Source organism: Fopius arisanus, unplaced genomic scaffold, assembly GCF_000806365.1.
Source record: "Fopius arisanus strain USDA-PBARC FA_bdor unplaced genomic scaffold, ASM80636v1 scaffold00001, whole genome shotgun sequence".
Lineage (NCBI taxonomy): Eukaryota > Metazoa > Arthropoda > Insecta > Hymenoptera > Braconidae > Fopius > Fopius arisanus.
Window position 1 is genome coordinate 2,025,820 of NW_011887740.1, and position 27,773 is coordinate 2,053,592.

Here is a 27,773-nt window from a genome sequence, read left to right on the forward strand (position 1 = left end):
TTTGTTTCTTCTTACCAGCTTGATGAATTATTGCCATCGTTTGGGATTACTCAATGTAGCTTCATCAAGGGAAGCAAGTTTTCCTAAACATTCCACGTGTAAGTTGGTACTTCACTTGATAGTGAGTTCCGTTGCTGAATTAATTGATTCAATGTGAGTGATTTTTATTTTTAAAATACATTTTACATTATCACCCGTTTAGATGTATTTGTATTGATTTGATGCTTTACTATAAATGCAGTGAGAGATTCAGGCAGGGATTTTTGAAAAAAAAAATGTGATTTGTAGTAAAACTTCAAGTTACTAGAAGGAAAGAAAAAATTAATGAAAAATTTAAAAGCTTGTGATTATCAAAATTTATCGAATTTTCAAAGACAATTTCTAATAACAAATTATCGTTAGTGCGTTCATAATCATTTTAAAAATTAGTCTTTCTAATTATTCCACGAAGATGTTTATGCGTCATTTGATTACAAGTTTCAACATCCAGTAAATTGATTGTAGCACTCATTGTTCGTGATTCTCATACTTACAGCCTCTATCATTATCTCCCCTATTCAGGGAAATGCAAAACGAAAATTATCATTAAATATTTTCCCCGGCACTTTAACCATAAAAATAACCATTAAATTTTTAATTTTATAAAATTATGAAATTATGTTATTTATTCACAGAAATTTCATAGAAATTTGAAAGTATAATCGCACAATTAAAAACTGGATGATTAAAAAAACCAATTTCCTCATACATAATTGATCTGGAAAATAATTACTGCCTCCGATGAAATTCATCGAATTCTCCTTCCAATTGTCAGTCGTCAATACTCTAATTCCTCCAAGCTTCTCGTAAATACTTGAACAGTAGCCTCCGAGCTGATAACCTCGTGCAACAGCAACATTGTGATACCTGTCATTACCATCAATTAATGACTTGTCACTAGTGGCTTTTGTCAACACCAACTCTATCAATTAAATCATCAGCGATACCGATATAATATTCCATAAAAAACCTTTCATTGCTAACATCTGGTTTTTCCGGTATTTCAATTAATGCGACATTGTATTTGTCATTGCTACAGAGGAAGTGCAATACCGGTGCAAAGTAAACGAAATAAAACTATTAAACGTCTGACTCCAATGTGCATAATCTACTGCTTTAGATAACTAAAAAGCTCGAAGCAAACTGACGTAAAATTTTATTCGTCTGAAAAATAAATCACAATTCATCAAACGCAGCAACAAATTTTGAAGGTAATTTTGATATTATAATTAAATTACTCAACGTTTAAAAAATCAAACCCAAACACCTGAATTTTAAGTATTTTTGAGACTTATTAATCAGTGGAGTTAACGAATTAGTGACACCCCGATTAATCCCCCAGAGTCAATCCTGAATAATCGCCGATAAATTGGAAAAATACAACGGGACCGACAGTTGGGGCTTATAGAATATGTTAATGAAACGTTGAATTCCATAAGCGTAATCAGTGATAAGGTATCATTGCTAATGGTGGATTGTAAGTGATAAGTGGCTCGGCACTCTCGAACATACGTTCGGTATTTGGGTTTGTGCTTCGCGACTGGCGCGAGATTCTTTGCAATCTTTTCCTCACTATTTCATTATTTTCTGTGAAGACAGTTGTGTTACCGGACGTATTGATGTTGTGAGTGCAGTTGAATTTTTTAAATTCTACCTGTAACTATGAAAAAAAGGAAGCAGAATGAATGTGAGGACAAACCAGAGGCACCGGATGGTGGTTGGGGATGGTTTGCGTGTTTGGGAAGCAGTTTAATAACGGTAATATCCGGGCACAATTGCCTGTGCACGCATGCCGTGCATTTGCATAGTTAAGATGTCATTGTTGACGATTTTTATTTTTTACTGTCATGATTTGTTTGGCCAAATGTAACAGTTCTCGTTGAGGTCATTGGATCCTTCCTTCGGGCTGATCTTCGATGACCTTCTCACTGATCTGAAGATTGATTCGACGAAGGCTTCTGTCATCCTCAGTGTTTTAGACGCATGCTGCAATTTCTCAGGTATCATTCATTATCCATCAAATCACTAACTTTTTATTTTATTTCAAATAATTACGGAACTTTTCAGGATAAAGAGATTATGAGTAATCATTTTAATTTTTATTGACAAAGAAGGAATTTTTATGTTAGAAGAAACGTTTCCAGATGCGAGAAAACAGGTTTTTGTACTCATTGCCACGCTCTGTCGTTCGGAAATTAGTTTTTCAAGGCATCATTCATAGTCTTGGAAAAATAATATTTTTAAAATTGTGGATGCAAAAATAACTGCAGAGAATATTGTTCATTACTGGTCGGATTGGGGTTTTCGTCAAGTGCGATTGGTACGCCTCATATCGTCAACGTCACACTCATCCATAAATCCGTCACAACATAAGAAATTTCCTTTTTCAATTCTTCGATGTTAAAAGGAAATTTCTATATCTACTGACACCGGCCCTACCCCTGCATTTCATTATTTATTCCTTTCTGGAATCTAGTTGCTGTTTTCAATGATCTGAAAAATTGCTGGTTTCACTGAAAACTGAAGGAATTCATTCAGACAATCGGGACTTATTATTATATAATTCTTGAACAAATGAAACAATATTTAATTTTTTTAAACAATATTTAATTTAATTAACAGGACTCTTCGTAGGACCTCTGCTCACTAGATACTCATTCCGAACGGTCGCAGCTTTTGGGTGCACACTCTCCTGCACTGGATTGATGCTAACCGCCTTCGCTAATAGCTTCTTACACATAGTAATTACCTACAGTATTTTAACAGGTGAGACGCTATTTATTCGATACAATAGGCGATAGATCGTTGATGCTATAAATTATTAATGCTTCACTTGCAGGCGTAGGAACTGGTTTGGCCGTTGCAGCGGCTTTTGTAGCACTTAATTCATATTTTTCTAAGAAACGCGGACAAGCCGTGAGTTTTTCTTCAGCTGGTACAGCACTCGCCATGATGGTAGTGCCGCAAGTGAGTTTAAAAATCATTGTTGAGGCATGAAATCATGGGAGGAAAATTGCATACAAAACGACGCGTACGCTCTGAATTATTCTATTGCAAGAAATCTCCAGTATGTGCTGTCTCAAATTGTTTTCTTCGAATTTTATGCTCAAATATCTACACAAGACAGAAAGTAATAAATTTTTAAAATAGAGAAGAATAGCGAGAAGCAAAACAATGGAAAAAAATAAAACGCGTTTCGAGCGTTGCAAAGATTCGATTTCGAAATGATTGGCAATTGGAAAAATCAATTTACGACAAGCAATATTAAATGTATGATTGTTAATATATTATTGTAACACATGATTATCTCATTAGGCTGCCCATTTTCTCCTCGAGCTCTATGCATTTCGTGGAACAATGTTAATTATCGGCGCGTGGTCAATGCACTCGATTGTTGGTGCCTGTCTATTGAGACCTCTAAAACCCAAAAAATCCCTCAAACAAACGCCAATAATTAAGGTAGGCCTCTATTACAAAGGTCATTATCAACGTTTATCAGTAAAAGAATGATGTTGATCAATGAAAGCCATTGACGCACTTGCTAATCAATATCGTTTCATCGAACCAAACTACTTCGTGTAATAGGTGCTTGACGGAGATCATACGGATCTGGAAAAAAAGACAGACGAGGGTGAAGCATTACTCATCAAGCAATCAAATCAAGTCGATGGGAGTGATGAGAGGCGAGATCCAACTGCATCCAATGGCCAAGAGCAGCCGAAGAAAACTGCAAAATTTTTGGGAAAATTGGGAGAAAGGAATCGATATTTCAAAGTGATCACCGATTTATTTGACGTCGATCTGCTGAGGAATTACTCATATCTCAATGTTATTTTGGGATTGAGCTTATTTAATGTCGCTGAGTCAAATTTCAAGATGATGACGCCATTCTTTCTTCGAAAACAAGTCGGTAAGATTTTTTAAAAAAGTAAGAAGGTAAGAATTCTCACACAATTGCACTGTCAAAAATTTCTTGACATTTCAGTCAAAAAGTTCAATTGAAAGCGGTTAATAAATTTCTTATTCATCTTCAAAATTCCCGAAAAATTTATCCTTACGTTAAATAATAATTGATTCCTCAATAAATACTTGAATTTTCTACAAATTGAAAATTCAGGGAAATTAATACTCCACTGCTTGAATGATTTTGAATATTTTAACATTTCGTATCCAGGAATGACCGAAGGAGAAGTTGCATTTTGCTTGTCATTGACGGCCTTCACAGACATCGTAGCACGATTAGTGCTTCCAGTAGTTTACGACAGACTAGGCTTCAAAAAGCGTCGCCTCTTTTGGATCAATGCTCTTTTTGTCGCAATGGGACGCTCCAGTGAGTCCACCCTAATCATTTACCTTTTATTTGTAACACACCTCATAAGATCAAACAATGCACCCCATTTATCCACAATTTCAAATATTGACCAAGTATTATCACCTCTCCCATATAATTGACTTTTTCCATTTCAGTTCTGGCTGAAATGTCACAGGGTATATTATTGTTTGTCGTATTAGTCATCAATGGCTTTATTCGAGGCGCTGCCATTCAGAATCTGCAGTTGTCGGTGTCTGAAACATGTTCATTGAAGAGTCTTCCGTATGCCTATGGCCTTTTCATGGTTTCCAAAGGGACCTTCTCACTTTGTTTCAGCCCTCTTGTTGGTAAGGCCGTGCTGTTTAAATTCTGTAAAGTAATCAAACTCTTGACTTTATTTCTCAATGATTCTTTCGAGAATATGAAAATGTCATATGAAACAAAAAAAGCTAACGAAATTTTCGTAATTATTTTTATAGCTCTTAATCAGCTCGACAAAAATGAATACACCTACATTTTATGACCTTCCTTGGTTTCGGAGATATTTTCAAAAGCTCGGTGGAGGACTAGTCTAGTTACCTCCTTTTACCTTTTCGTTACAGAATTTTAAGTTTGGAACTCGAAATTGACATTCATGCTGATACTCTTTTCAGGATATGTCAGGGACTACAGTGGCAGCTACAGAATCTGTCTCCACGCAATGAGCTGTCTCATCCTCGTCTGCTTTATAACCTGGAGCATTGAATTTTTTTTAAAAGCCATTCGACGTAAGAAACCCAGTAAACTACTCGAAGAAACCAGTTCAGTCCAATTGAAAAGTAATATTTAACATGTGGGATGACATGGTGATTGATGTAGTGAAAAATTATGAGGGGTCTAGTATCATTGAACAGTTCAATGACGTACTATTATGAGTACTATGTACTCAAAGTTTCGAGTAGCTGTTATCAAACCAACATTTTTTTTCTTTCGAGGACCTCTTACTCCGACTTCTCTAATCGGAAAACAACTGAATTTCTTGTAATTGTTGGATCGTATTGTAATTTTTATCGGTGTAATCACTGAGTCAATTATTGGTGCATCAATTTAATTGAATGAGTCACGAAGGAAAAAGTGCCAGTACTCAGTTCATACATTGTGCTTCGATCAGCGCAAGAATAGTTAATGGGAATATCTGTTTAGACTTAGTGACGAATTATATTTTAGATTATAGAAAGGAAAAATAGATTAAGAGCAGATTTTGATTTTGCGACGGGAATTTTTTTGATTTTTTAAAACTCCATAAACGTCTTCCAAATCATTTACATTTCTACTTTCGTATTTCTCGATGAAACAAAAAAAATGGTAACGACCTCTAGCTAAAAATCGTCTCGAGTCACTACTTCGTTGAGGGTGACACTATAATAAAATTAAATCCGATACTGTTTGATTGAATGTTTATTATTCATTTATTCATGTTTCGAAATAGAGTTATAATATTTTTTTTTCATGTATATTACCGATTATGAAATTAACCACTAAGTAGTTTTTCCATCAATTCCAGTGTTTTTTTTATAACTTCTCATGAATTCCTCAAGTGTAATCACTCACATTAACTCACCAATCACGGGAGACTTCCCCGCCTGATCTAATGAACATTTGAATTACTATATTTTTTGCGTTCTATAAAAAACTATCTACTCAATCAGGAACATTTCAAGCGAAGTGCACTTGCTGTAGAACCTGTTCCTGCCGTGAATTTTCTCATTTCAATTCGCGTCATAACTCGCAATACTCAATGTTCCTAAGAAAAAATATTCGAATCGAAGAATTTCTAAATGCTGATAAGATTATCTGCAATGCTCATGAAGAGTCTGATGACATGTGATGTGAATTTTACAATCTCCCAAGAAAAACTTTACCCTCCCTCTCTCTCGAAATAAGCAATAATCAATTAAACTGAAAATATAAAAATGAATAATATGTAAAAGAAGTTAAAAAGTAAAATCGGCTTATGTAAAATTTTCTTTTAACTCATATAAAGATGTAATGAGAGCTGAAAATGTAACGATAATTAAAATAAATATGGCGAATTACCACAAGAATTCGAAGATAATTCCTGTTGAATTGTAGCAATGACCTTGAAACCTCGTTCCCTACACTTGAAACCAGAAAAGGCGTATACCACGTCACGTCTGGGTGTGAACTTGTTGGGATACCGCGCAATGGAGAAGTGGATAAACTCTCAAACAACTGTCCAGTTGCTAATGCTCTTCCATTCGTGATCTATCGTGGCAGAGTGATATCCGTCCGCAATGGGTGGTGCAACGACTAGAGGTGATAATATGAAAAACAAGAAGAATGAAAATCCCAAGGAAGAGCTCAATAAGTTAGCGGATGACTATGTAGCCCCCGACGGGGGTTGGGGGTGGATTATTGTACTTGCTGCTGGATTTTCAAACGTGAGTGATTCACCTCTTAAATTCTGAGATTCAAGCCACTGAAAGAAAGTGAACTGATTTATTATTTTTCCTTACATCCGTGAAGCTTTGCGTACTAGTGACAATACAAAATTTCGGCCTGATATTTCGAGTCAAACTGGCTGAACTTGGAATAACACCCACAGAAACAACAACTATTCTGAATGTTCATCTTGCTGTAACAGCTATGATAGGTAAGTTTGAATTCACTATCTACGTTTCACTTGTGCTGGCTCCTGATCAATTCTACTTTCACTGGATTTATGCCCGCGCTGTCTCCAGTAAAAGTGGAAATATTTGTTTTTCTGCCTACCACATTTATATTCAACATTCTAAATAATAAAAACTACCCATGAAGTTTGTTCGCCGATAGTATCATTCAAACATTTACTGAATCTCGAATAAATATTGATCGACTATTGGTTATCAATCAGAAATGTTTGGATGCACTCAATAAACCTTTTGTTGCAACAATCCACCCATTGACAGACCAGTCACCAAATTGCTCGTCATCAACCTGTCAATTCGACAATGCGAATCAGTCAAAAAAATTGGCGCTGTGACTTTCTCTCTAACAGGCACATGCCAAAATCGAGCCAACACGAAAGCCGCAAGGCAATTGCTCTTTCGTCGTTAAAAACTTTTTTTACGCTTAATTTTGAAAGCAGCGGGACCACGCAATCATCTCATTTCGTCATTAGCACGATTCGGTATTTTTATTTATACTTTTTTTTCTGGTTCTCCGAGGTATTGGAGTATCTGACAAAGCCACCTGTATTTATGGAAATTTCATCCCTTTCAAGCTCCAAAAACCCTTTGTTGACTAGGCAAAACGAGAAACATCCAATCTTCCCGATGATTTCCAAACGAATGATTCAATTTATTTTCTTGCATTTTGCTGCAGCCCACGTAATTATATTTCTCAACAAAGACAAATCATTGTGACAATTCTATAATTTTACGAATCACTCGGTGATCATTACTCATTCGCATGTACTCAACAATAAAACGATCAATTGAAAAATGGCGAATGTATCAAACTGATAGGAAATGTCCTTACTCATCATTCCCAATAAAATCTAGGTCGATCATTATCGAAAAGACATCAATCATTCACATTGTTAATCGATCCAAGTGCTCCTCTTCGATCGTCTACGCACTAGCTTGCATCACCCGAGTCACGGGATTATCTACATACCCAGTATGCTAATTTCCATTGTAATGATTGAACTGATTATGCACGAGAGCTGATGACCGATCGATGGGAGGAGAATCAATAGAGGGGCCTTGACTACTCCAACTCATTATCTCTATAATCAAAATTTTTCACGGCCTTTCACTCGGAATATTTCCTCTGTTCTCCAGGTTTAGCCAACGGACCCGTCTTCAAGAGATTCAGCTTCAGGCAGATGGCACTCTTCGGAACAATTTTATCAGCATTCGCAGTTATGGTGCTATCCACAGCCACAACTTTTCATGAAATTCTCATTTATCTGGCTGTTTTCCAAGGTAACCACTCACATCTCCTATCAAATCAATCTTTTTCATTTATCTACGTACTGCTATTTTCAACTGGCATTATCTAATGGATGACACTAGCAAGAAAATATATATTATCAACTACTATAGATTGATATTGATCATTAAAATTGTAGTGGTGTCTCAAGGATAACTCGTGGCTATTCAATGTCGAATTTGTGATAAGTGAGAGCTAGATGGGAGTGTCAATTGCTAATGACTAACTTCAATTTTGTATTCTGCATTCATCGGAATCATTGATTATCGGATCATGAAACTGGTATCCGAATGGGAATAATTATTGAAAAATTTAATGAAAAATTGTGGTGAGCTGTGATTAATTCGTGAATTATGATAAGTCGTTATGATTTTTTTTTTCGTTTGATCGCATGACAATCTCTAGCTGCTGGAGGCGGAATAACAATGTCATCGAATGCACTGGCCCTAAATACATACTTCAAGAAGAGAAAGAGGCTGGCGGTGGGTCTCAGCTGGACATGCACTGGTTTTGGACCCATCATTATGCCTCATGTAAAGTCACAGATGTTCAAACGATGACAGGAATCATCGATACTGGTGCTGATATTATCGTTTCTTTTTTTTTCTAGGTAATTACAGCTTTAATGCCGATATTCGATGTTTCTGGGACTCTTCTGATTTTGGGTGGATTCTCAGCCCACTCCATTGCCTGTTCTCTTTTACTTCACCCAGTTGCGTGGCATGCCAAGAAAATTAGTGTTATGGATGAACTCCGGGCTGAGGCAATTAAAGTATGTCGTGGTATTCATTCTTCTGGTTTTATTTCGCTCAGTTTTTTCGCCCCATTCGATTGAATAGAGATATCCTACGTATAATCTCGATGTGGAGATAGTTCTACTGTTCCGGATTATTATCAACAAATTTCAGAGTTTTATTTAGATTTTTCCAATTACCAGTCACTATTGGAAAAGATAGGAAGACGAAACGAATTATCTGTGATTAAAAGTCTCGCCGATTGGCGGCGATTTTTTTTTTTTGGTTTATCTCTGATATAACTTGTGAGACCTTTCACGCGGCTGGTAATCTTTAAAAATGCAATTATCTGTTACATTCGAATTTTCAATGTAGTGAAAATTGTTATATTGATAACTCTCAACTGCCGGGAGGATATGTATAAAATTAATCATTAATTGATGAATCAATTGGATGTCATTTTTTAATCTGAACACTCAAATACTCAATAAATGTTCGCTAAAAATATTTACAGGGGATGTTCCACTGAAGCACTTTACATAAACATTTGTAAAATTAATAAAAATACAATTAATTCTGGATCTTTATGCGTCAGGAAAAGCACGACATAATGTTAAACAATGGAGTACGTAAGGACTTGAAAGCGTTATCAGTAGAGAACCTTAAGGAAAAATTATCAACTATAGCTGACGATCGTCAAGGATTTGGAAGTCAGTATCTTTACTACGACGATGAAGAAGAAGGCGCTGTTGGTATTGACGTCGAAGGTGGAACGCCGATGATGTCACGTGCGAATGATGGATGGTAAATGACTACATCTCCCGCACACATGAGATAAGAAATTTCCATTGGGAGGTGAAACTCTTGAAATAATTTTTCCTCAAATCTCTCAGGTTCTCTAAGAAGAACTCATCAACGGTATCCCTCACGTCGAATCGTACTGTGAAGCATGAAAATTCGCAAGTCCGTTTGCGAAACAAGTCATTCAGTCTGAGTAGACCACCAAGCATAACAGCATTGAGCCAGGGACAATCTCTCAGGAATATTAACAAGTAAATACATTGCAAAATCATTACTCAGACTTCGGAACTGAATAACTTTATAACGCAAACGTCAAAAGAACAATTCCAGATAAATATTTCCAACAAGAATGACTCGAAGATCGTAATTTACCATAAATAATTTCAATGGGATAACTTTCAAAGGAAATCATTGCACGTGAATCATTTTTCGATACATTTTTGTCAAGTTATTTAGTTGTCATACTCAATGCTCAACAGCAACTGCTTAAGCCTGGGAAATAGTTGTTAATTATTTATCAATGTCAGGGGCTTGAGTGAAAATGATGGTAAACGGAGAAAACTGTCGAACCAGATATCTGGAACTACTCCACTGATCATCGTGAGGGAATCCTGTGAATCTACGAATTCCAATGAGGACAATTGCAAAGTTGATGAATGTCCAAAATATCAGGAAGACACGACGGAAACGGGAGAAGAGACTGTGGAGGTGAGAGAGTCCGGTAAGAGAGATCTCGGTTTGGAAAAGACCATTTATTGTCGCCAATGAAAATTCCAGGGAAAAAACGATATTTCCTGTTTCAGGAACCTCCAGCATCGCGATTCAAACGATTCATTCATGCCATCGTCATCTTCTTCGACCTCGACCTCCTGCGGGATAAGGTTTACGTTAATTTGATGCTGGGACTGAATTTTGCTAATTTTACTGAGATCAATTTTGCACTCATTACTCCATTTATTCTCGGGGATTATGGCCTCGAGATCAATCAAGTGGCCATGTTTATGTCGGTCCTGGGAGGAGTGGATGTCGTTGCTAGAATTTTCATATCTTTTCTAGCAACAAAAATTGGGTTCAGTAATCGAACGTTTTTCCTCATTGGGGTTACGTTCATGTCATCAGGAAGGATAAGTGAGTAATTGCCAAAATTATATTAACCTCGAGAAAATTGATACAATTCAATGCAATAAACGATTTCGAAGAAAGCTCAAAGAATTATTAGTTTTGATTGAAGCGGGGATAGCTTGCTATGAATTATTCCAAGCTTTACTGATTGTCGTCATTGATTCATTATAAAAATGAAAAAACAACAGAATAATTTCAAGAATAATCCCATACTACTGCAGATTGTTAATTACGACTCTCGCATTGATTACAGTTCTGGCTCACACAATAGACTACACAATAATACTGCTGGTGGCAGTATTAATCGGCTTCGGAAAGAGTTTAAGGACAATCTTCATAGCTCTGGTAATTCCCACTCATGTCCCCTTATCACGGCTGCCAGCTGCAACGGGATTGCAATTAGTAACAAGTGGCCTAATTTCCATCGGTTTTGGTCCCCTAGTAGGAAAACTGAGAATTTTCCTTGGAAATTACTCCATCCTCCTCCATATTTTGAACATATTCCCATACCTAGTCATCATATCGTGGACCCTGGAAGCATGGATTACGTCAAGAAGAACAAAGAAAAACAAAGATCAACCGAGCACTCAAGCCTAGCGCTCAATCGCCTATAATTTTCTATTAACAAAAACAATAAAAAATATTACCTGATTGTAAAATACGATATTAGCCTTCGAATTTGACATCCCGACGAATTCTAAAAGTAAACAGCAGAACAATGAAGTTCTTGAAATGTATTATTTCTTTAGATAATAAATTGAAATTCACAATGAAACTGTTGAGTCACTTCGAAACCTCTGAATATTCAATATAAATTCATCACTACAGAACTGTGATGACAAAAACTCGAGGATTTAAAGTAGAGTTTCATTGATTAGATAAAAAAAAAGTCGCTTATCTCTGTGTAGCGGTACTTTATCTCTTTCTCAACTGTGTCATCGCCCGTTTCCATACGAGCCACCGGTGATCTGTGGGCTTCCATTGTCGAACGAGAATCTTTTATTGGCCGGAAAGAGCGACTGAGAGCTACGTAAGAAAGACTTGAAGCAAACAGTCGGTGTTGGACAATTAGTCCATAGTGGGGAGCTTCAGTTACTCCACGCTGTGCATTTGACACACATTCAACGGATGTGCTTAACTTGGAGAATGTCGTGTTTTATAGTGAATTAAATTGTATTCAATGGTCAACAATATCCAATCGGTGGAAAATTCATGAAGAATCTAAATAATCTGCGTTGAACCGGTTTCTCTTAAATTTTAACACACTATTTTTGCTTTTAACATGCGTGGAGAAAGGACTGGAAGAAGAGGTCATGGGAATGAGAGAGAAAGTGAGACATTCATTCCACCTGATGGTGGGTGGGGGTGGATGGTGGTTTTGGCATGTGCATTAAATAATGTAAGTTCTATTTTTTATTCGCTTTGAGATCAATTTCACTTTATCGTTGTATCGTTGGTTTATTTGGCAAATACTGATAACGGTTCTGATTAAAGTTCAAGAAGATACAGTTGTAAAAGCATTTGGGTTTTACCAGTTTTTATCAGATACCTCAGATTCTCTATGAAATGAAATATATAATGAAAATTCTTGTGAAAATTATTTGATCAATTTGTTAATTCACTGCAAATTGTTCCGTTCCTTTCGGAGATATCTCGAGAAAATGAATAATAATGAAATCGCGCGGAAGAATTAATAGTAATCACTTTGAGAGTAACTGTAAATGAAAATCCTTGAGGCAATGTGTATATTGATTAATTAAATGACTGACCAAAGCTGTTTATCTTCTTCTTTTGCAGTTAGTAATGGTTCCACTGATAACCGGAATGTCTCTGATCTTCAAAGATCTCTTCAAATACTTGCAGTTTCCAGAACGCGATGCGTCAATTATCATGAATACAAATATGTCTTTCGGGATGCTCATGGGTTTAACTCATGGCCCACTCCTGCGAATGTTTGGATACAGAAAAATTGCACTCTCTGGATCAATCATGTTTGTTTCCGGTCTCTTGATGACTTCAATATCCCACAAATTCACGCACTTCATGGTTTCTCACGGATTCATAACATGTAGGTATTTATCTCCATGGAAAAATTCCAGTGTATGATGAGTTTATTTACTTCAGCTTTTGGAATCAGCTTAACGATGGCGGCATTTTCCCTGGCGATAAACACTTATTTCCTCGAGAGGAGAGGTCGTGCTATGGGTGTTGCTATGACAATAACTGGACTGGGGCCTATAATAATGCCCCAAATCATTACAATTTTATCGCATAATTATCCAGCTCAGGTAAATTGCAGTGATAACAGAGAAAATTGTCTTCCTTTCGAATCTTTAGTCTGCCTTTTTATTTACATTATGATAAGAGATATTCATTTTTTACTACAACCTCCGCGCGATTTCCACGCGTTCAATATTTTGTCTTTGTACCTCATGTAATATTCGTTTAATTATCCTCCAATCGGATCACGACCACTTATCAAAATGGGGCTTGTTTAGCTACTTTAATACTCTTTAAATGTCTGGAAGTCATGTGTATTGGACAGGCAGACAGACCACAATGGCAGGAATACAATTTTGATGATTTATTCCAGACAAATAATGATAAGAGAACGCACTGGCACATGGTGTAATTTATATATTCTCATTTCAGCATGCGATATTTATTCTGGCGGCGATAGGTCTCCACACGATTGTGGCATCTCTATTGCTCCAGCCGATAAAATGGCACTTGAAACGTGTGGCTCTTGAACCCAAAGATGAAGGTTTTTTTGCTCGTTTCATTATATATTAATTATTAGCAGTTATTTTTTTTTATTCGAGTACCATGAACGGTTGGGTTTTGGGACAAACATGATTTAATGGATAAGTCAATGAGCAGCACTCGAATAACTTTAATCAATTGAATCAAAGTCGACTTAGAAGGCATAATGGGCATAATTTATATCTGTGTATGAATTCAGTTGATCTCTATTTTAGTGTATTATTTGTGTAGATAAAGAACGGCAAATTGTAACCATCGAAAATCTCAAGCCTGACTCCATAGTCACTGAGAAGTTCGAACGGAAAAGAACAATCTCTGTATCAAGTTTGAATGGAGATCCTCGTAATTCCGATCTTCAGACTCTGGAGATTACAGAAGAGACGAAAAAGACTCAAATCATCAGCGTGCGACGTGACTCTGGTAATTATTTCGATTCGATTAACTCGTTGATTTCTTGAGTTTCTATGAGGTAATTAACATGATGAAATAAATAAAGCCATGATTGCCAGTCCCATCTATGCGTGATGGAAAATCCAGTATTCGGCAGTTTCAATCTGTCCAGAATGTCAGATGTACACAGCCTGAGGAAAGTAGAACGAGACATCATTCTCACAAATGGTGGAGCACAGGTGAGCATCGGCAGGGGATTTAAATTAATCAAAGCCTGATGGTTTGATTTGATTGAATTCAGGAAAAAATCTCAATGCCCCGAATGTCGGTAGCTGTCCCATGCTAGTCGATGAACCGCTGTTTCCTCGGGTAACAACAGCCACCGCGCTGAAAGAATACCAGAAAATTGAAAAAAAATTAAACGGAATGGATGAGGATCACAAGGATGATGATAATAAACTCGTACTGAAAGAATTAAGTTCTCAAGTCTCGCCAGAGTTAACTGGGATTGTCAAAAATGGGGAGCAACATACCGTGTAGGTACTAAAGTATATTAATTAGTATATTAATTAAATTATCTTCATAAATTCTTGTATTTAATGAATTTATTCAAATCTCTCCTATTTAATTATATTAAAGTAATTTATGTGTGAATTTCTATTCAATTCATTTGATAGTTTTATCATGATATGGTTCAACGAGACATTTTTCACTTCATTTCGACAGACATTTCACAAAGACGAAAAAAAATAGGGGTGATAATGGTTGCTGTGCTTGTCTAACTGGACTAGTAAAATTTTTCGACCTACGTCTCCTCTGCGATCCCATCTACGTCAATATAATGTTAGGCATGTCAATAGCAACATTCGCTGAGATAAATTTTGCCATTCTACTACCATTCATACTGGAAGACATAAAATTTGAAACGAGCGAAACAGCGGCAGTAATGACGACCACTGCAGCTGTTGACCTTTTGATGCGAGGTCTAGCCCCATTTGTGGGAGAGCGAGTGCGCCAGACACCCAGGGTGATGTACCTACTCAGCCTAGCAATGCTCATCGCCAGTAGATCAAGTAATAGACCTTGAAAAACCATGCAGATGTCTTTTTACGATTGTGCATGTACGCTTTCTATTCATGATTTCGTTCATTTCAGTTCTCGTGTACGCAAGTAGTTTTACAGCAATGATGATAATGGCCATTGGTATTGGATTCGCCAAGGGGTTCAGGTCTGTCTTTATGTCTCTGATTGTGCCAAGTTATATTCCCATTGAGAGACTGGCTGATGCCACTGGAATTCAGATGGTCGTTAATGGACTTGTGCTTATGGTTTTGGGACCATTCATAGGTAAAGTTCCAATATCTCTCTGAATTTATATTTTATTTGAGAGAATCCAAGAGAAAATATCAATTCATTATTTGTGTGAGAAATTATTTCACAATTCAAATCAATTATGAATGCTTGAGTTTTCAATTAATTAATTTTCATTCAATTAATTTTTCAACAGAAATGAAGTAATTACAGGAATTAGTAAACATTTGCAAAGAACTCATTGAAGAATTAACTCACTGCATTTTGTCACTTCGCGGAAGAATTCCAATGCTCTAAACTGTTATGTCCACAATTTGTGCAGGTGTCATCCGTGAATTACGAGGGAGTTACGACCTCTGTGTAGTCCTTATAAACAGCATGACAATGCTCACAATAATAATGTGGATCCTGGAATGGCTGTTAGGCCGTCTCTTCAGAAATCATCGAAAACCTGAGGAGCAGTATCAAGAAGTAGCACTTGCTGAGTGACTTAAATACTCACCCCCAAAGTATTAAACTCCTCTCAATGAAAAACAGCAAATAAACTCTGCGTAAAGAGGAAGAAGAAATAATAGTCATGTATTATATTATTTTTACATAAAACTTGAATTTACTGTGATGCACAATGCAGTTACAATTTCTCCTATCATGTAAATGTCACTCCCTCATTAAGGTCACGTCCTTGTTTGGTCTCCTTGCCCCTGAAATGGATCTCTAATTATTCAACCGTTGTTATCTCGTTATGGAGTCACTGTCGTATAATCATCGTTGGTATCGTTAAAACTCAAACAATAGAATACATTTTCCCGAATGCTTCCTGCTTTCAGTATTTTCACACGCCTCTGTGTCAGACGGAGTGAGCTCTTAGATTTCTTCATAAGATCATCATCGACCCCAAAAATATCAGGAAATTCCTCTCATTATCGTTAATTTTTCCTTTCTGCCTTTTGCATCGATGAAATTTAAATGATCATTCAAGTGCAGCTGAGTTCATAGAGCACTTTGAAAATTGGAGCAACCGACAAAATGGCCTCCCCTTTCACTTCTCCAGGTCAGAGGACACTTACCCGTTTTCACCTGTTCAATTTTATTCATTTTACTTTATTCTCAGCCCCATAAATAGGCAATTCACGTATTTCCCTTATTGAATTCAATACGTGACACCTTCGATGCAGTCTGGACGTCGTCCAAACTTGCGAAATCAGCGAGAGCCATTTGCACGGAAATTATAACCGCACATCACGTATTACGAATTTATAACAAACGTCGAAACACCCGCCATTTATGGGCTTCGGTTAAAACCGATTTCACGTTCACTTTCCCATTTTCGGAGAAATTCCACCGAGGAAATACCACCGGGTTAAAATATGGATTGATTCTTTATTCTAGACATGAGTCAAACAGACCGCACTTATGTACCACACTGGCCATGGTTTGATCTACAGAGCCAATAGAAAATGTGTCATGAAATCATTTGTGAAAATATGTCTTTTTAGAGCTGTGAGGTGGAGAGGTTTCTATTGACTCTGTATCTAACCGTGTTGAGCTTTCGGATACTAAAATTAGATTTAACTATAATTATTTCCATTATTACAGGGTTCTAAATGCACATGGCGCGAGAGAAAAAATTGTTCATAAATATTTTAGCAGTCTGTTGAATTCGCGCACAATGATCTTTACACTGTTTATTTTTCCTTTTTTTTTACTGGGACACATCAATGTCTGGTGTGTGACACCTGAAAAGAAATAAGTTGGAGAATTGTTAAGTGATCAGTGTAATTGGTAATCAGAAAAGTAAAGGGAAATTTTTTAAAGGTGTTCTACCTTTGAATGACCCAAGTACAAGACAGGCGTTTTGGGTGAAGTGGTAGTGGCATTGGGAGCTGCATAATCCTTGTGCTCCATTATTCCCCAGAGAGGAATATTCGCAGGCCCAGTTGATGCCACTGCCAAGTTGTTCACTGCCTCTGGAAGAACCTGGTATGCCCTCTCGATCGATTCAAACTGTCCTGATGAGATTTCTTTATCTTGGGATTTCCCTTTTGATGGATCTGCTTTGGATTTCGATGGTTTCTTCGCCGACTGGGGGGTCACTATGTACACACGCTCGTTACTCACTGGAGAAATTGAGACCGGAAGTTGCTCCCATGAGAGGTCTTCGGAACTCAATGGAGCACTCCCTGGGGCCTCCGATGACGAGGATTCCGTTTTCTCCGATGATGAGACCTGAGGAGACATTTTCATTCGCAATTAATTCATTTAATTTCTGCAGATTGTGAAATTAATTTCGAAATATTTGACAGTTAAAATTGAAATTCAGGTAAAATATCGATTGCAGAAATTTGTGAGATTTATAATTTATTTATCGAATTGCTCACATGAACATGTGGAACCTCCACCCTGCTACTCGCGGAGCCTTCATGGTCTAGATCATTGAAGTTGAATCCATCGAGAATATTTCCAAAGGCTTTCTCAGCCTCTCTGATGGTCGCAACGGGTTCAGTAGTGGTGAAGTATTCATCAGGAATTTTTTTTGACTGCTGAAGCCGATGTGGAGAACTGGGAACAGCCGTGCTCACCGTTGTTCCCCTCGAGTATTCCTGAAGCGAAAAGGTGAAAAGCGGATGAGAAAACTTCTCGCTTTTGTCGTGGGTCATGGGCAATAGGTAAGAGTCACTCTGTGCAAATATCCGTCCCACATCTGAAGACCCCTTTTTTCGCACTTCAACGCCTAGTGTGGGTGATTATAGTAATACAATGTCACGTGTTAAAATTAATTCTCACACGTTAGATTAATAGATGTTATTAAGTGAATTACGAATGAAGACTGAATTCCGGGGTAATTATAATTATCTCATCTGTGAGAAAGAGAAAAATAGTGAAGTGTTTCAGGACTTATCATTTCTTATCCTTAATGAGGGATTTTTTTTTAAATCGGTCATTTGATGACTCACTTGAATGGTCCAGTTATCTATATTTTTCTGAAGCCTCAGTGGATCAATCGAGGTATTAATTTTACTCGCAGAGAAGGGCCTCGTGAGTTTTTTCAATTTTGGAAGACTCTCCAAAGTCTGGAGTATATGAATCCGCTCTTCTTCAGTGACTTCGGCCGATTGTGGAACCTTCCGAGATTGAATCCTTCCGGGGTCTTGGAAAGGACTTGGTGTGTGCTGAGATGTGTAGGGGATTATTAGCTGCACCTGAGAGAGAATAGATATAATACTTCAGATCCATTCATATTTATTTATTTATTTATTTTTTCTTTGCTGTATAATATTAATGAAAAAAGTATTTCACCTGTTTATTCCTTCTTCCCCCTTGCTGATGATTGTCCTCGTCCCTCATCTTCCGGGCAGTTCCAGTGGAAGCTGAAAATCCAGCACCCTGATGAATATCCTTGGGATCAATCCAAGGTTTACTCGTCCCTTGGCTTTGCTCTGGCGGCACTTCCTTCTGGAATTCATTGTAAGACTTGATGATGGCTCCAGAGAGAGACTCCTCAGCTGTGCTCGTCTCTATTTTCTGTCTGTCCTCCAAAGGCACCACTCGTTGATGATTCCCGTGAGGCTGCTGCGTCGCGACAATTCTCTGTCCGAAATTCGAGTCATTCTCCGCCTTTCCCAATATATTCAATAGCAAAGACTTCTCCTCCACTTTCGAATCACTAATTCGCTCATTATTTTGCCCCCTCTGCACCTGGGGATGATCCTCAGCAATTTGAATTGTTGAAGAAACCGCTGCAGAGTCTCCACCATCGCTCACAGAACTGATCCACCCCGAATTATCATTCGGCCAGGACATATTTATTCCATAACTGCCGTCAGGATTCTGGAGAATCACTGGAGCATCCTCAGTGATTTGAGAGAAATTACCGTCCTTGCAGTCTTGTTTCCTGGTGTCCTCTGATAAATCAATCACTGGAGACTGCTGAATGTGGATAATGTGTTGACCATCGGAGGATAATTTGGTTCCCAGCTCCGTGGGCTGATTAACGGCAGTCTTCTTGTTCTCATTGGCACTTGTCCCTGGATTTTGATGCTGACGATTGTCCAGCACTGTATCAAAGGAGACAGAAGCCACTTGGTGCGAGCCACTCGGGTGGAGAGTGGATTCCGCTGAAGGGTTGAAGGAATTCGAGTTGAGATTTCGATCTGGTAGACTTGGGGGTAGAAGTTCAGGGCCTGATGCAATTTCTGCACCAGGTGGAAGGACATCCACGTAATCTCCACCTGTATGCGAGGATCCTGATGGTGGAATATTCGATGGTAAATTAAATTGAGGATTTGAGGTTTCTGTGGGCAGATCACCAAAGCCACTGCTCCTCAATTGATCGTTGTGATCTGTCGATGCTGGTGCCGAATCCCAATGAGCGGCTTTAAACAGCGGTGGCATCGCCCCTGGGTACAGGTGAGGGTTGGGAATAGGTCCTGTTAAGGGAGACGGGAAGTCTGTGTTGAAGATGTTGGAACTTTGAGAATGTGGATCTTGAGGAGGCGCGGGCGGTTTTTCCCATCCGAAATCTGGAATTTTCACCTCGTGCGAGGGCGCGTGGTAGAAGTTGGGGACCGAGAGATCTTGGTGAGGCTCGTCAAGGGGAATAGTAGGGGCTCCTTCTGCGTATCTGCCGATCAGGGGAACCCAAGGAACTGTGTCGCAGGGGTGACAGTTTATGCCAGACAGTGCAGGAAGCTGTGAGTGGATTGCTTTCGGAGATGGGGCACGTTGGTGCTGCTGAGGACGTCTAGATTGGAGAGATCATTCAGGGAATTAATACCATTCTGTTCTAGTAAAAAAATTACATATTTTAAAATTCCTTTTCTTCAATTTAACAAAAAATAATCACTGAATTCAACGATTAAAAAGATCAAGACCGATTGGTCGATACTAAGATTATATCAAGAATAATCCTGTCGATTTGTAAAATATTTTCTCCCAGTATACTGCTGTTGCGAGGACTTAACATGCTTTCTACTTGAATCTAATAGCATTGATGAGAGGATTTCATTTCATTCACGCGTAGAAAGTAGTGTTTCTATAAGAAATATTTCGATTAATCATCATTAGCATAGGTATAATGTGAAATTTCCATAATCTCCTTAATAGTTTTCCGTGAATGACAAACAGTTCCTATCATGCGATTAAAATTACCTATTCGGATAAAAAATAGATGAAAATATTTACGTTTCAACTTGTGGTAGTTGTGGAGGTCCATAAGTTTCGTGTTGTACTGGTGTCTGAAGTACAGGATGATTTAGCTGGGGGCTGGGTGGATGCTGCGGGAGTGGGCCTCCACTCCAGGGGTTGAACCAACCCATGAATCTCGCAAAAAATCCAGGGGATTGGGGTGCAGGTGGTGGCGTTGGGTTCAGGATCTTTCCCTGCCGAAATGGTGGATTCTGGTGAAATTGGGGGGGTCGATTTCTTTGGAGTGGTGGAGGTGGAGGTGTGAGGAATTCGCTGAGGGCTGCAGCCCGTCTGCGATGGTGCCGAGGTGCTGGAGGTCGTGGTCCATTGTTCCTAGCCAGTGCTGTGCAGGATAAACATACGAGCAGGATCAAGCACGACAGGCTCTGAAATTTTTTTTCCCATTCGTACTGTTAAAAATTTATTATTCTCCAGGTCACAATAATTCTATAGACAAATCAACAAAACCTCATAATTTTCAGGCATTGGGAAATCAATAAATTTCAAGTTAATTTGTATAAAACTATAATCATTAAGTCAGTGCGTTTTATAGAATTTTCAAGCGAAAACAACGGAAAGTAGAGAAGATTGATGACTCCGGGCAATTATTCGCTGATGTTTACGACAGGAAGTATCAGATTATTAATCGACACGCACAAGAAAATTTGCCTGCGTTTTCGCGAAAGTTTTCGATTTTGTTGAAGGAACGAATGCGCATGAGTGATTTGTTCCATTCATCGATGAATACCGATTATACTCGATCCAAAACAGGAAATATTAAACTCTTTTTCCCTCATCATATTCAGAAATCAATAATTCGTCACCTCTTCCTTAGACTTCGCCTTCACAACGAGAAAAAATTTCTCAATATTTCCCAATATACTCAATAGCAAAAAACCTCTTTTCTTGGTCGTCCATTGTTTGTTTATTGATACTAGAAAATGTCTCGGAATCTACCCACACAGAAAAAATATATATGCTAATAATTATACGTTATATACTGCGTTTTTTGCTGCAGAAATATCCCATGTATATGGCAACTATATGCCCGGATATTTGTGTCTATAATTAATATATATTACTGTATTCTACGTTCTCTCAACAATTATGTCATGCAATTGTGATTTTTTTTCACAATTAAAGCAATCACCCAGAGCTATTCAGAGTTCATTACAGAAATATTCATGAACCAATTCCCGGCCACTTATCCGTAACAACCTGATTAACCCCGACAATACAAAACCCATCAGACCCATGTATTTATCACACGAGACGGCACATAATCGTCCAATCAATAATCAGTAGTTTCCCGGGAGTTTTCCAACTTGCTCTCGTGCTTGGAAATAGATAATAATCGGATCCAAAGAAACAATGCGATACGATTTCTCTTCATGGTGCATAAGTGCGTGCGAAAACCCTCGTAATAAAAGTACTATAAAGCACGTATTCTTTTCGCTAATGAAGTACCTCATACTAAGTCCACGGGATTCCCCGTGGAAATCCTTCCGCATTAAAGTGGAAATTTGATAGACAATTATCTTCAATCCATTAACTCCATTAGATTTCTTGCATATTCTCTACTCATCCAGAGGACTATAAATATATACCAACCAAATTTGTTCCAGACAAGAAATCAAACGGAGAGTTTGTAGATGAATGTTCTGTATTTAATTGCCTCAACCAAATCTGATCAGCGTGAATAAATTTTTGCTTCTTTGTATGGCTCGACTAATCAATAATGAGATGTGCGGAATAATGTTTATTTGATATTAGAAATAGATGAATTGTTAGTAAAGAAAAATAGTTGATTTGACATGTGTCACTTTACCACTTGGCTTTTGAATTCTAGTGCAGCAGTAGAAAAGGGGTTCAAAATGACGGAGAGAAAAATTCTAGTCCTCCACGTGAATTTTTTCTATATTTATATGAACTTTCCACGGAAATACTACAGAAATTGCACTGCTAGCATTATAATTTATCTCTGGCCGTCAATTTGCGCCTCTTTTCTAGTGCTGTACTGGAATTTTTCTCGAAAATCTTTCTCCGTGGACATTATAAAATATTTCCATTTTCATTTGTGCACGTTTCCGCAGTTTATTTTTCAACAGCCATTGTTTGTATCAATCTACCGAAACCTTGATTGAATTTGATGGAAATTAGAATTTTTATTGAAAAATCAATGATTATTTAACATGGAAAAACCAATTTTTGAAAATTCAGATGACTGTGATTAAAATTCCAAAGAATTTATATTTAAAAATTAATATTTTTATTTTAATTTACTTGCAGCAGTAACTCAATTGACAAGAAGTATTTTGTTTTTATTTTTGTATGCATTCGAATTGTACGAGGATGACTAAACAGAAAACACTGTCACCTCAGTTATTTCATCAATGCGAAAACCACAAATAAAAGTTGTTGAGTATGTGTATAAACAGCATGAGTAATGGGTGAATAATAAAAGGAGACACTCGAGTAGTCACGATAGTAGACAAGAGTCTAGTCAATGGCATGAGAAGGGTAATGGGAAGGTTTACTAGGATGAGGAAGTGGGTCGAATCGTGAGAATCATTTCGTTGGTCTGAGAAACTATCCCCCGTAGGCAAACTTACGTTTTGCCTGTGGCTTTGTGTTCAAATATGAGTGCAATCATTTTTTTGTGACATTAACCAGAAATTTCGGAGTAATCATAGGGAACTACACCTTTCTCTTTCCCTTCTTTAATTCAGTTCCTTCATCAAATTTTTTTGTGATTTCCGCATTATTTTATTTTCTGGAACAATAGTCATTTATTTTTTCAATTTTTAACGTGATTTATTGCAAGAAAAATACAAAACATGCCATTTATGGCAAAATAGAAATCTATATTGGAGAAGTGCACCGAGAAGAGTAATTACTTTTGCTAAGTGCATTCACTACTGACGAAAAAATCCACATATGTCGGGAGTATAATTTACCAGAAGAATGGTTTTTCTAGTTTAGGTCGGGACCTGCAAAAAGACTGAACAAGAAATTATCCGATATTTCGGAAAACTCTCAAAAGTTTAAAAAAAACTGTAGGAAACTTGTGGAAATTTGTAAAATATCTTGAAAAAAGGTAAATCAAATTCAAGTACTCCGAAAAATGGGAACAAGTACCTGAAAATTACAAGTCTTTCCAGACTGAAGGTCCCGTTGTCGGGTTTTCAGCGAGAGTATCTATATTCGCATAAAAGTGCCGGAAGACACGAGTCTAAGGCGTAAGAAAGTGAAGAGAAGAGGGAACTGGCATTCACCTATGTATTTCCGTTCATTACGAATAAATCCACGATAATCTCACGATATATTTTTCCGACCCCTTTTTCTTCCTTTCGTATCCACCAATAATTTTCTCTACTTGCATTATTATTTGCGATTGAACAAGAGAATTCGTAAGGAGAAAAAAATTCCAACTAGTTGCATCTTAAAATTTGTGGGTGGACTTGTAATTGCTCGTAACGTCCTTCACTGACTTTTATATTCGTTTTTATCGGTTTTTTTTTCAATTGCATTCGGTGCAGAAGTGCTCTGCTTACTTCTATGGCCGCAATATTATATATGTGGCGGCATGGCTCATGGGGTTTATGAATTTATTAGGGACATTACTGCATGAAATCGCCTATTTGAATCGTTCTTTCGTCGCAATTCCTTGGTTTTATCGTTGTAACATAACTTTTTGTTAAGTGGAAATGAGGTTTTCGCAGACTTTTTGCGAATCTTCAGACCTAAGTACCTGCTGCAGTATAATTCTCAATTTGTACGGTAGCAATAGAGAAATTTTGATTTTCAAAAAAACAGGAGAAACCATTCGCCTTACCTGCATATTCAACTATATGAGCTTCAATCAAATTTTAATTAAAAACTGTCATTAAATTTCTCCTTCATCTTGAAAATTCAAGGACATTAGAATTCTCATGTAATAAATAAATAATACACGATTTTTTCAAAAAATCTTGGCTTTTAAGGCTTATCATGAAGAATCAATATCAGATTTAATTGAATTTCCAATTATTTTAATTCTCAATATTTTCACGGTTTTTCGTGTCCGAGCGGAAATATTCCATTACAATATTCAAAAAATTAATTGAAAATCAAAAATGGAATTGAGTTGATTTTTAGCGCAATTGAATGTTGCTGATGCATAGGAAGAGGAATATCCTAAATTGAGGAGCTGCTGTGGAGCAAAACGAAATGAAAGAAATGAAGATAACGAACATTAAAATGGTTATGGTTTTGGGTTAATGACATAAACGGTCACTCATCACTAGTCGAATGAGTGGATGTGTTGAGTTGTCTTCAACGGTTGAGCGAAACGTAGCTGCAATTTGTGGCAAATATGGACAATGGAGTACGAGAGGAGCAAAGTAGTGGAGGGAATGCAGCAAGACACACAGGAGTCCTCCAGCACAACTGTAAGACTCGGTTAATGTAGGTAAGTGGGCTGTGGGGATTACCAGTTCAAGTACCGTGTACTCTTCCGACCCAGGATCCTCCGGAAGATGCTGCATCATTTCTGGCACGTACGCTAGTAAACGTTTTTTGTATACTCTGTAAAGATTCCTATCAAATCCTATCTTAAATCTATCAATTATTCTTTCGTCGAATCCCTCTGCACTATTACAAGAATAATTCAATTTTTATAATAACGATTTTCTACCCCCTTTCAGCCAAAATTAGTTCTGACAAATTGTTGATCGGATTGACATAAAAAAATATACCATTTTCACATTTTATCTTTATTTAATTACTCCCAAAATGTCATGATCGTGCAATAATTTTCCGGTGTTCTGTTTTTCTCGTTCAATTTATCAAGATCTACTTATGGACAAACTGGCTAAACCACTCTCGATGATATCTATCGAAAGAACGCGAAATTTCACCGAGACAAGTACAGTCTTTGGTTATCTCCTTTAAGAAAATAAAAAGTAATCTCGTGGAACCGTTGGCGTACTTCCCAGTGCCGGTATATGATTATTTTCCAATATCAGAATGACTGGAAATCGTGGGCAACTCGGGGATATGACTCGTTGATTTCTCCAGGAAGATCTGGAAAGCCGGGTGGGACAGCATTGTGTGCTGATTTTAATCCCATATGATTGATCCATAATTCCATATTAGTTCGATCTATTATTCATCAACCTTCACTTTCTTCTAATTGAATCCAGGAGAAGACTGAACGTATCCACCAGGAAGTAGATGAGCAGACGAATCTCGGTAATCTCAAATTCTCCGGATAATTGTGGAAATAATTAACGCATGACTGGACTCTTTGCTCCCGGACAGTCCTGGGAAATCCTGAGTAGTCCGAGTTGCCATTGGCATCAGCTTCTCAAACCCATCCCCTTTCCCTCGATAATCTTTGAGCCCATGAACTTTAACAGGTCATCTAACGGCTCAAAACCCAAATTACAATGCCTGACATCCTAGAACAGGACAATAGACACTCAAGCCAGTGAGAAAATCGTAATCGAGAGGGTGCGAAGTGAGTAAATAAGAGAAACTCCATTCATTCCCACAGATGGAAGAAAATTGGTTTTTAATTTTAAGGTTCACGATTCAGGCCGACAATAAAAAATGAAAGGACTCATCTCGAGAAATTAAAACACCTGATGACGAGCTAAAAATACGAGCAATCCGAGACATCTGAGTAGAACGGACTCAGCAGTTAAATGGGTTAATGAAAAATCGCACAAATTTTGGACACTTATATAGGAATATCACGCCAATTTTATTTGCCTGTTATTCCTTATAAAGATTTATAGAAATTATCGGAACTTTTATCGTCTTTTAAAGATAATTCTTATTTTATTTGTAACCGAATATCAGAAAAACGGTGGATACACAAAAAACATAGCATCAATAGCCTTTTAGAGTGAAGTTAAATTATGGTTAATGACTTTTGTAATTACAAGCCGTAAAAATGTCTCGATGCTTTGCCTGCTCAACAGAACTCTCAGTCCCTCCCAAGAAACTCTCATATCATTACGCCCTCATATCATTTCTTTGAAAAGTGTCAAGTCTTCAGTGATCTAACGACAAAATATGTATACATGGAAAGCACTGAACAAATCACTAGCTCACGTATTAGAAACTCGATGGACATAGTCGTAAAACTATGCATGTATTCTTAAACGTTTTCAAGTTTTTCTTATTCTCGAAAAGAATGAGTTTCGCCTATAAAAATCGTAGAAGTCATATTCTCACTCACCCATTTACTGGACACAAAAAAAATAGTGACCGGGTCGCAAAAAATTACTTGAAATTCAATAATTGAATGGAGTTGTCGTCATGAGTATCATTTTTCAAGGTACACCTCAGCTGGAAGTTCAATCTCGTTATTAATGCTGACAAACTAGCTCGACCGCAGACGAGAATCGAGTTTCCTTAATTAATCGATTAAACCGCAGACTCCTTTCCCGGTGCACTTGACCGTGAATTTAAAAGCCACATGTCTTTCAACTTCGTTGGGATGATTTAATGTTATGTAAAGTGTTGAGATGATTGCAGTATTTTGGCCTGTGGCTACGATTGATTAGTTACTGAAGGAAATTGATGATAGGAATTAATCGATACGAGTTGTTAATTTATTGAAGATCTTGTAGGTTGATGAATCCGCCAAAACTTCGGATTTACAGATGATTCTGATCAATTTAACATCAAGAGATTATTATTATTATTGACTGTCAATAAATTTCGGATCTCACTCATCTTCACGCAAAGCAATCCATCACCCCTGAATAAAAAAAACCGGGCAACACAAATCCGACACATTGTCATTTTGAAAAATTACTTACAAATCGAGGGTACATCTCTCAACAATTTCTCCCAAGTAGCATCACAACTTCGCACACAAAATCAATGTTCGGAATACGCGAGAATAAATCCCAGCGTCAATAAAAATGACAACAGGTCACTGATCAAAAGAACTCTACAAACTAAATAAAAATTTATTCCTCCAAGAAGCATGAGCCCATATCGATCACACAACAATCGTCAACACAATTTATCGATCACTTTTATTAACGAGAAACACGGAAGAGACGATGTGCACTTCACCAGGGTCAAAGAGAGAGTCCATTGGCGAACGGAAGGCACTGGTGACTTATATCCACAAGACCTCATGG

The 27,773-nt window shown here is 37.5% G+C and overlaps 4 protein-coding genes and 1 long non-coding RNA gene across 7 annotated transcripts; 3 read left to right on the forward strand and 2 right to left on the reverse strand.

Annotated features, from left to right (window-relative positions):
- The first annotated feature begins 44 nt into the window (after window positions 1-44).
- Window positions 45-6,435, forward strand: LOC105273270 (monocarboxylate transporter 12). 2 transcript variants are annotated; one of them, XM_011315616.1, is made up of 11 exons: window positions 45-153; window positions 1,079-1,250; window positions 1,635-1,797; window positions 1,913-2,039; window positions 2,662-2,805; window positions 2,879-3,006; window positions 3,355-3,498; window positions 3,625-3,949; window positions 4,214-4,369; window positions 4,507-4,698; window positions 5,005-6,435. In XM_011315616.1, the coding sequence occupies exons 3-11, from the start codon at window positions 1,702-1,704 to the stop codon at window positions 5,178-5,180; spliced, it is 1,488 nt and encodes a 495-aa protein (XP_011313918.1). In that variant the 5' UTR covers window positions 45-153; window positions 1,079-1,250; window positions 1,635-1,701; the 3' UTR covers window positions 5,181-6,435. The 2 variants fall into 2 exon arrangements, with proteins under 2 accessions (XP_011313918.1, XP_011313909.1); XM_011315607.1 differs by lacking the exon at window positions 45-153 and having other exon boundaries at window positions 790-1,250.
- LOC105273265 (uncharacterized) lies at window positions 6,205-6,897 on the reverse strand. The gene is made up of 3 exons (XR_892892.1): window positions 6,806-6,897; window positions 6,428-6,661; window positions 6,205-6,289 (listed from the first exon to the last, which is right to left on the reverse strand). It is a non-coding gene; the product is annotated as an uncharacterized lncRNA (long non-coding RNA).
- Window positions 6,545-11,758, forward strand: LOC105273253 (uncharacterized). Of its 2 annotated transcripts, none has more exons than XM_011315576.1 (10): window positions 6,545-6,792; window positions 6,878-7,004; window positions 8,176-8,319; window positions 8,732-8,859; window positions 8,937-9,098; window positions 9,656-9,864; window positions 9,954-10,112; window positions 10,389-10,582; window positions 10,675-10,989; window positions 11,237-11,758. In XM_011315576.1, the coding sequence occupies exons 1-10, from the start codon at window positions 6,646-6,648 to the stop codon at window positions 11,578-11,580; spliced, it is 1,929 nt and encodes a 642-aa protein (XP_011313878.1). In that variant the 5' UTR covers window positions 6,545-6,645; the 3' UTR covers window positions 11,581-11,758. The 2 variants fall into 2 exon arrangements, with proteins under 2 accessions (XP_011313878.1, XP_011313887.1); XM_011315585.1 differs by having other exon boundaries at window positions 10,389-10,569; window positions 10,665-10,989.
- Window positions 11,759-11,922: 164 nt separating this feature from the next.
- LOC105273248 (uncharacterized) lies at window positions 11,923-16,064 on the forward strand. The gene is made up of 10 exons (XM_011315563.1): window positions 11,923-12,382; window positions 12,781-13,051; window positions 13,108-13,271; window positions 13,636-13,747; window positions 13,978-14,166; window positions 14,256-14,375; window positions 14,438-14,672; window positions 14,863-15,209; window positions 15,292-15,483; window positions 15,770-16,064. Exons 1-10 carry the CDS (start codon window positions 12,266-12,268, stop codon window positions 15,934-15,936), a joined length of 1,914 nt encoding a protein of 637 aa, XP_011313865.1. The 5' UTR covers window positions 11,923-12,265; the 3' UTR covers window positions 15,937-16,064.
- Window positions 16,059-27,712, reverse strand: LOC105273240 (uncharacterized). Its single transcript, XM_011315550.1, has 7 exons — window positions 27,444-27,712; window positions 20,629-21,017; window positions 18,745-20,188; window positions 18,402-18,647; window positions 17,826-18,047; window positions 17,272-17,673; window positions 16,059-17,183 (listed from the first exon to the last, which is right to left on the reverse strand). Exons 1-7 carry the CDS (start codon window positions 27,456-27,458, stop codon window positions 17,163-17,165), a joined length of 2,739 nt encoding a protein of 912 aa, XP_011313852.1. The 5' UTR covers window positions 27,459-27,712; the 3' UTR covers window positions 16,059-17,162.
- Window positions 27,713-27,773: the final 61 nt, after the last annotated feature.

Excerpts from the sequence above, each read along its gene's own strand:
- LOC105273248 (XM_011315563.1), top strand. The coding sequence starts at position 12,266 with ATGCGTGGAGAAAGGACTGGAAGAAGAGGTCATGGGAATGAGAGAGAA. Across the intron at positions 13,052-13,107 it reads TTCTCACGGATTCATAACAT|CTTTTGGAATCAGCTTAACG; the intron begins GTAGGTATTTAT and ends TATTTACTTCAG. Across the intron at positions 13,272-13,635 it reads CGCATAATTATCCAGCTCAG|CATGCGATATTTATTCTGGC; the intron begins GTAAATTGCAGT and ends TTCTCATTTCAG.
- LOC105273253 (XM_011315576.1), top strand. The coding sequence starts at position 6,646 with ATGGGTGGTGCAACGACTAGAGGTGATAATATGAAAAACAAGAAGAAT. Across the intron at positions 7,005-8,175 it reads TGCTGTAACAGCTATGATAG|GTTTAGCCAACGGACCCGTC; the intron begins GTAAGTTTGAAT and ends TCTGTTCTCCAG. Across the intron at positions 8,320-8,731 it reads TTATCTGGCTGTTTTCCAAG|CTGCTGGAGGCGGAATAACA; the intron begins GTAACCACTCAC and ends GACAATCTCTAG.
- LOC105273240 (XM_011315550.1), bottom strand. Across the intron at positions 18,048-18,401 it reads TAGATAACTGGACCATTCAA|GAATACTCGAGGGGAACAAC; the intron begins GTGAGTCATCAA and ends TTTTCGCTTCAG. Across the intron at positions 17,184-17,271 it reads TGTACTTGGGTCATTCAAAG|GTGTCACACACCAGACATTG; the intron begins GTAGAACACCTT and ends ATTTCTTTTCAG.
- LOC105273270 (XM_011315616.1), top strand. The coding sequence starts at position 1,702 with ATGAAAAAAAGGAAGCAGAATGAATGTGAGGACAAACCAGAGGCACCG. Across the intron at positions 2,806-2,878 it reads TACCTACAGTATTTTAACAG|GCGTAGGAACTGGTTTGGCC; the intron begins GTGAGACGCTAT and ends CTTCACTTGCAG. Across the intron at positions 3,007-3,354 it reads CCATGATGGTAGTGCCGCAA|GCTGCCCATTTTCTCCTCGA; the intron begins GTGAGTTTAAAA and ends TTATCTCATTAG.